The sequence below is a fragment of the Cajanus cajan genome, chromosome 4 (assembly GCF_000230855.2).
Source record: "Cajanus cajan strain Asha chromosome 4, NIPB_CcT2T_4, whole genome shotgun sequence".
Classification (NCBI taxonomy): domain Eukaryota; kingdom Viridiplantae; phylum Streptophyta; class Magnoliopsida; order Fabales; family Fabaceae; genus Cajanus; species Cajanus cajan.
In genome coordinates, this window is record NC_138520.1 from 44,297,779 (window position 1) to 44,305,411 (window position 7,633).

The following is a 7,633-nucleotide window of genomic DNA, read 5'->3' on the forward strand; positions in this document are numbered from 1 at the left end:
GAAGGATGGTTGGACTCTTTTATTTGTTTAAAAATATGGATTGCTAGAATGACTTATTCTCAAACTGAGACCTTGTCAAACGAGCAATTTTATTAAAAGGCTCACCAATCCATGTTAATCCCAATCGGGACCCTCCATGGATTAGCGGTTTTCATAAAAAGGAAGGGTTCATGGAGTCGCCACCAATGTTTTACTCAAAACATTGGAAAAAGAAGTTTAAGGCAATCGATTCAAAAATCGACTTCGGCCATTACAACCAGAGTCGGGTAAGGGAGTCGGTTACGCGTGGGGAAGGTGTTAGCACCCCACAGCGCCCCTTTCGGGTTCCCTATGACAGATTATTTTAAAATAATAGTGCAAAATTACTAAATTACCCCTATTTATTCTAAGTAATTATAAATTAACTATCTACATGATGACAGTTTAAATATGTACACACAGAAAGCGGTAAAAGAAGGGACTTTAAAGATATAAACCTTTGAAGCGTGCTTTCTTATATATCTTGACAGAAATTGGGAAGCGTTTTGGCGTTCCCTCCCTCTACAAGACCGCTCGCTCCCTCCTATAAAATTTTAACTATGGAAATCCGGAGGATTTCCCTTCGACTAAGTTCGAGACTCAAGCAAATGGCTCGTGACTCAAGAACTTCGTCGGATCAACTCTCCGAGTGATTTCTAGGCAGAGCACTGCTCAAAAAAACCCAGAATACTCAAGAAGAGGGTTAAAACTGTGTGTGAAAGTGTGAAATGACGTCCCATTGACGTCATATTTATAGGGAAGAGGCTCAATACGGTTTCTGGGGGTCAATACGGTCCGTATTGAAGTTTTGAACTACAATACGGCCGTATTGAATTCAATACGGCCGTATTGAAGTTCAAAAACCTCAATACGGCCGTATTGAAGTTCAGTGCAGCCGTATTGAGTTCAATGCAGCCGTATTGAACTTCAATACGGCCGTATTGAGTTCAGTGCGGCCGTATTGTAGTTTAAAATGTTCAATACGGCCGTACTGAACTCTTGGGAGGCCGTATTGGGCTTCATTCCCTCCACTTTCTTATTTTTTGCTACTCTAAGACCTCTAAACCTACAGATAATCATCCTAGGGTCTTCCAGGGTCTTCCAGGAGTCCTTCCGGCTGACTTTCCTTTAGTCTTCAATAGTCTTCAAGCTTTATTTCCGACCCGGACAATTTTAGGGGTCTACAGCTGGTCAAGCTCTAAACCTAGCCACTTCTCAAAGCAGCTATCCAAAAGACTCCTTACTATCCCAAGGCCTCATACCTGATCTGCTCCCCCACATAGTGAGATCATCACAGTCCATCATGGAAATATAAGGGTTAGCACATATAAAACCAATCATAGTACATCATAATAAAATATCATTAAACAGATATTTATCCACAGTATTTATCCAGACCAACAAGTCATTTCCAAGCTAAATATAGACCAATCCAAAATATAATGTATACACATCCATGCCAATGCATACATATTTTATGTTAATAAAGAATCCATAACCAATGTATACAATCTATACCATATGTATACATATTCCACATCCAAAACAAAGTCACACCACTGTATAATCCATGATGTAAGCAACACATCCAAACCAAATGTTGGCCTCAACACATCCAAACCAAGTGTTGATACGGTGAAACATGTCATCAACCCATGTCTCACGCCTAACCTCTCATGGAAAATATACAGTTGGATTACGTCGTCACATAACCCTGATGATCGTGGCCACCTCATCCATCGGTATGACTCGGCCTGGACCCATACCGATAGCAAATAGAATACTTAGAGGAGTACTTCAGAATCCACCTAACATCTGAAGTGGTTTATTATGTAACCTTTGGAAAAGTTCCACATTGGAATCCTCACCATGGGATTCCCAAATTCCATATTTTTCCAAAGATTATATCCTGATCTCACCAAGAGATCTAATCCATACGATAACCTTACTCCTCTAAGTTCTATTAGCTTTCCAAACCACACACATATAGCATATTCCATAATTACATACAAACTTTTCCATAACCATGTCAAATCATTCAATATAATAACATGAATAATTAAACACCTAAAACAACCATCAACTTAAACAAATGACAAACTTCATATAAATAAAATAGCATATTAAAAGTTATACTACCCCTATCATGCTCATACATACTAGATTAAGTCTTATAAGTACTACCCTTACATGGAAAAGCATAAATCAAAACTAGTGCAGAACCTCCCCCTCTCCCTTCTCTTTTCTTTCCCCTGGCAGAACCTCCTTCTCTGAATTTCTCTTCCTCTCTCTCTCCTCTTTTATTTCTCCTCCTCTCTCTTTCTTTCTCTCTCTCTCCTTTTTCTCTCTCTAGGACCTCCTCTCATTTTCCTTCCTCGTGCAGAATGACGTGTGTTATGCACAGCTAGCATTAAATTTAGGCAAAGGATCTGTCTTTTCAAATAAAAACCCCAAACGACGATTTTGTTATTTATTATATTTAAAGGTTTTATCCTTTAAATGCGGAGAATGTTTGTCTCTGACTGCTCTTGACAGACTCTGCATTTAATAATGATGGTCATTCATTAGGAATATGCTAGACTGAATTTTCAGACGCAAGGGAAATTACCCAGACACTTCATCAGACTAAGATTCTCAAATGCAATAATTTCTTACTACACTCTGAGGAGTATTCAAACGTAGTGGTTTACTACGTTTGTTATCCTATTGTGTCTCAGAAGAAGTTGGATAGTAGATATATCAATATTCTAGTGCAAACATTTGGAACATGCTTCATTGAAGTAAATGAGTTTATACCTGTTTTACATATTCCAATTGTTTGTCCTCCTTGCTTTTCGAATTCTCGTTTGTCCTTTGTTCTCTCATGGATCGTATTCTACCCCTGCAATGTTAATTGCTCAACCCAAGGGGTCAAGCTCTTATACCAATTGAAGTTAGACGAAAAACACATAAAAGGGGGGTTGAATATGTGTGTGTGTGAACAAAGAAATTTTGACATCATTTTCGCAAAGAGATCATTTTTCATCCAATAAAAATTATTATGAATACTTAAAGATTGTGCAGGATTGGCTTAACAAAATATTTTCCATCTGAAATTTTATCGTCTGCATAAGGAAAATGTTTCTTAAGAAATATTAAGTTGAGCACATGTATTTTACGTCTGAAAAGAGTCATCGCGAAGAATCAACAATGGACGAGATTTTCAATATGATATATTAACTAAATGAAAGTGCTTCCTAAACATAGAAAAATAGTGCAAAGATTTTTATACTGGTTCGCTCAGACTGAGCTACGTCCAGTCTCCTTCAATTGAAGGGTTCCACTAGATTTTCAATGAAGTACAAGTATTATCACCACTTCTGGTTTGCCAAGTATTATCGACCACTTCTGGCCCGCCAACTTCACTCGTTAACGCTAGTATTCTTTGTTCAGCCTCTTCAGGCTCGTAGTGAGTATTCTTGACCACTCCTGGTCCCAAGTATTATCAACCACTCCTGGTTGGCTAACTTCACTCATTAGCTCTAGTGTTCTTTGTTCATCCTCTTCAGGCTCTTAGTGAGTATTCTCGACCACTCCTTGTCCTGAGTATTATCAACCACTCCTGGTTGGCTAACTTCACTCATTAGCTCTAATATTCTTTGTTCAGCCTCTTCAGGCTCTCAGTGAGTATTCTTGACCACTCTTGGTCCCAAGTATTATCAACCACTCCTGGTTGGCCAACTTCACTCATTGGCTCTAATATTCTTTGTTCAGCCTCTTCAGGCTCTCAATGAGGATTCTTTGACAAGCCTCTCCAGGCTTTTACAAGTATTTTTTCCCTAGCCTCTTTAGGCTTTACAAATGATAGATAGATGATTTAGTTTAAGTGTTTGCTTTACTCTTACAGAGAGGATACAAATTTTTGTTACACTCACTAAGGTGCATGTTCTTAAGTTACACTTAGAACTCCTTAGTCTACAGAGATAAATACAATATTGTACATTTGACTCTATAAGCTTTGTCTCTAGTTTCATTGTTTCATGGGCTTGATATCACTCTTCGCCAACCTTTCCAGGTTTGAAGTCATGACATATATATAGTCTTATAAAAATTGCCCGTTGCAAATGTCCGTTGAAGCAGGATGTAGTCGTTCATGACTTGTTTGATCTTTCATTTAATGCACAAGATCTTGCATTAAATGTTGCTTCCTGTTCATAGACATTGTGTAAAGTCTTCTTCGTTTTGTTAGTAGTAGTGTCTAACTTTAGCTAAGACCTAGGAACTTTTTTGTCCTTTTTCGGTCACGTAGTTGTAGAGGCATTGTCTTTATCTGAAAAAGTAATGTACTTTTTCTAACACATGCATGCTTTTACTTTTGGGCTTGTTTTTCTTTTTCTTCTTTTCTTCCTTTCCTCGCGCGATCATATTAAGAGCTTTCACTAGTACAAAGGGGGTCTTTTACGTCGTCTATTTTAAGGCTTTTACGTCAGAAAAGGCTCCGTCGTTAATGCGGGAGACGTAAATTTACGTCGCCTCTGAGAGATGACGTAAATTTACGTCGGACATGCCCTATGCCCGACGTAAAAAAGGGCCTGGGATTTTACGTCGGACTACACCATGTCTGACGTAAATTTACGTCGGCCAGTGCTAGGTCCGACGTAAAATCTGGCATTTTTTTAAAAAATTTTTTATATTTTTGATATACCCAATATAAAACCTGCATATATAAACTAGACAGTCCAGAATACAAATTCAAATTATATTTCAAAATTGAATGACAAAAAGAAAATAATATATAAATCTTAAAAAGCATAAATTATGACAATGTAAATTCTATTATCCTAAAAAACTATAAAACATATGTTTGTCAATCTTATCAAACTAGAAACATAATATCTAACTAACTAAACTTAGAAATCTAACTATTGTATACTTTGAAGAAAAAAAGTTTCCCATTGTTTTCTTAACTTGATGATCTCATCTTCGGGCAATGGAGATAGATCTTGAAAGACCTGAAACATTAATTTAAGTGTCATTAATATGAAATGTTAATTATCGTAAAGGTAAATATACTTAAATAAATTTTGATATGAATTACCTACACCCAAGAATCAGTAATACCCGCAGAAACTATGGCTCTCATCCAATACATGATGTAATAGCCACATTCAAATGAGTCTTGTTGCTTATTACACTAAAATGAGAAACAAATAACTATTATTTCCAAAGTCAATAAATTTAAATATTATTGCCTGTATTAATTAATTTGCTAACCTTAGGGTATATGAAGTGCAATGTCTTTGATGATCTGCTTCTTCCACTTAAAATATTAGCTCCAGACACGATTCTAATTAATTGAAATAAAAACAAATGTTAGCGAATATATATAATTACAGTTTTAAAGCATAATGAAAAATTTTAGTTACCCTTGTAATTGACATTTAATTTCGTGGCTTGGTTTTTGATGTAGTGAACAAAACCACACCACGGTGTATTCCTTAGGAATGATTACCATTAACTGCCAATGGGACCTACATTGTATGACAAACAAATTAGTTATAAAATTACCATGATTAAAAAGCCAATTAAAAAACTAACCCGTCAATGTATGGATCCATGTGTATATCTCTTCCTGATTCACTCATCCATGTTTGCATATATTGTTGGATGTGGACCTAAGTGTTTCCTGATTTTTGGATGGATTGAGGCTCAATAAATCCATATACTTGTGCTTGTGCTTGCTCCACACTCATTTTTTCCATGCACCTAACACAAATAATTATTAAAAGTTAAATGTAATTATTGTAAATTTAGACTCATAAAATAAAATATGACTTACATGGCCCACAGCTGTATGATAGATATATTTAACATGGAGTTTCCCCCAACAATCTCTAATGCATCAAGCAGGGATATGTATAGTGGAACATCAAAGCTATCAACTCCAAAAACTCTAATGTTCCACTGCAATTGAATTGGATTCTTCTTTAATCGTGGTAATATGGTTAGAAGCCTAGATATGGGATCATCCTCAGCTTCTGCGATATTAGCATGATCAACATGAGGTTCTCTCATGACCTCCTTACCACGATTGATAAAATCCTAAAGAAATAATCAAAATTAGTTAAACAATAATAGAATTATAAGAATATAAAAGAGCAATAATAGAATTACCTTTGCCCGTGCTGAAAGCGGCATCACCAAACGTTTTGGCCAAGCTAAGAATGTGTCGGTTGCCTGCCCCACTAGTTGAACCTCTGTATTGGGCAAAGGCACTGGAGCAGCAGCATCTTGAACTTGGTCAACCACAACCCGTGTCCAGTATGGCAGTAGAGGGACACCATGGATGGTTGAGCCACCCTCAAATACTCGGCCAATAGCCACTAAGCGTGGGGGGTCATCCTCAACATATAACTCACACTGGTTTGGTACATCAGTGTGAGTCTGTTCTCCTGAGGGATCTGGAGCAGCATAACTCCCTTTAGTGCTGACTCGAACACCATCATGAGCAACTGCAGTCTGTTGTTGAGAACGAGCCAAAAGTTTAAACTTCTGTTCAAACTCTTCTCGAATGTTCTTCAATTTCTCTTCAAATTGCGTCTCCATTCTCTGCATAGCGTCTTGACTGCAAGAGTCAATAGTACTGCTCCTCGATAATCGTGCACCAAAGAAATCTCGGTGGCTCCAAGAACCACCAACACCACGCACACGGCCTGCGTGCTCTAGCCTTCCTATGGCCGTTGTGAGGATATCATCCCGACCATGGGAAACCCTCTTACAACATATTAACAATAATATACCCTAAACTACACTTATGAATTAAATGAGTTGAAATGAAGAGTCTTAATTTGTATATTTTTACTTACTATTTTATCAGCAACGACCCTTGCAAACTCAGAAGTCATTTTCCCATATGATTTTGTTCGGGCTGCTATCCACATATCATGGCGGGGAGGTGACTCCACACAGTCAGCAGACTCAACCCCTGCTGCCTCTGCCCTAGCCTTCATCATTTTCTTTTTTTTTAATTCATATCCCCCTCTTGACAATAGATGGGGTGCATCATTCTTGCTCTGTCGTTCTTGGGTAGCTATTCTTTTGGCCTACAATAATACAAAAAAGAAAATGAGATTAATTAAAATATACCTTAAGTATTTGTGTCAATGTAAGAGTTATCAATAACTAACCTGCCAAGAAGGGTCCAATCGAGTGGCACGAAATTGCATCCACTCCTCATCAGTGATCTGGTACTTTAGACAAGGAGTCTCATTTTATCGCTCTCCAAATACATACTCCCGTGTCAAGAAAGTCTTGAAGTCTCTCCACCTGGTAGCAAGTGCAGATAACATCTTCCTCCTCATAACCTTAGTGTTGGAAATGTGAAAATTTTGCTATGAAAATAACAACAAATAACAAATAATGTATTTAAGTTATATAATATTGAAGGGATGTGAAAGTATATACCTGAATATCCTGCCACATGAGGTTCTTGTCAGCCTCCTGAACGTCATCCCATGATGGAATGATAATAGAAACATGTCGTCGAGCTAGGACTCCCAAATAGCTCTTAAACTTGGTAGCATTTGGGCCTGACGCCTTGCCAGAATGAGGATCCACCTCAATCGGTGTCCTCTCC

General features: G+C 37.6%; 1 protein-coding gene across 1 annotated transcript; it reads right to left on the reverse strand.

Moving 5' to 3' along the window:
- Positions 1-4,985: 4,985 nt before the first annotated feature.
- Positions 4,986-6,622, reverse strand: LOC145957060 (uncharacterized). The gene is made up of 2 exons (XM_083073286.1): positions 6,172-6,622; positions 4,986-6,099 (listed from the first exon to the last, which is right to left on the reverse strand). The coding sequence occupies exons 1-2, from the start codon at positions 6,610-6,612 to the stop codon at positions 5,833-5,835; spliced, it is 708 nt and encodes a 235-aa protein (XP_082929412.1). The 5' UTR covers positions 6,613-6,622; the 3' UTR covers positions 4,986-5,832.
- Positions 6,623-7,633: the final 1,011 nt, after the last annotated feature.

Bases quoted from the DNA above. Each gene is read 5' to 3' on its own strand.
- LOC145957060 (XM_083073286.1), bottom strand. From the start codon at position 6,612: ATGCAGAGAATGGAGACGCAATTTGAAGAGAAATTGAAGAACATTCGA. The intron at 6,100-6,171 runs GTAATTCTATTA...TTATTTCTTTAG, and splicing joins CGCTTTCAGCACGGGCAAAG to GATTTTATCAATCGTGGTAA.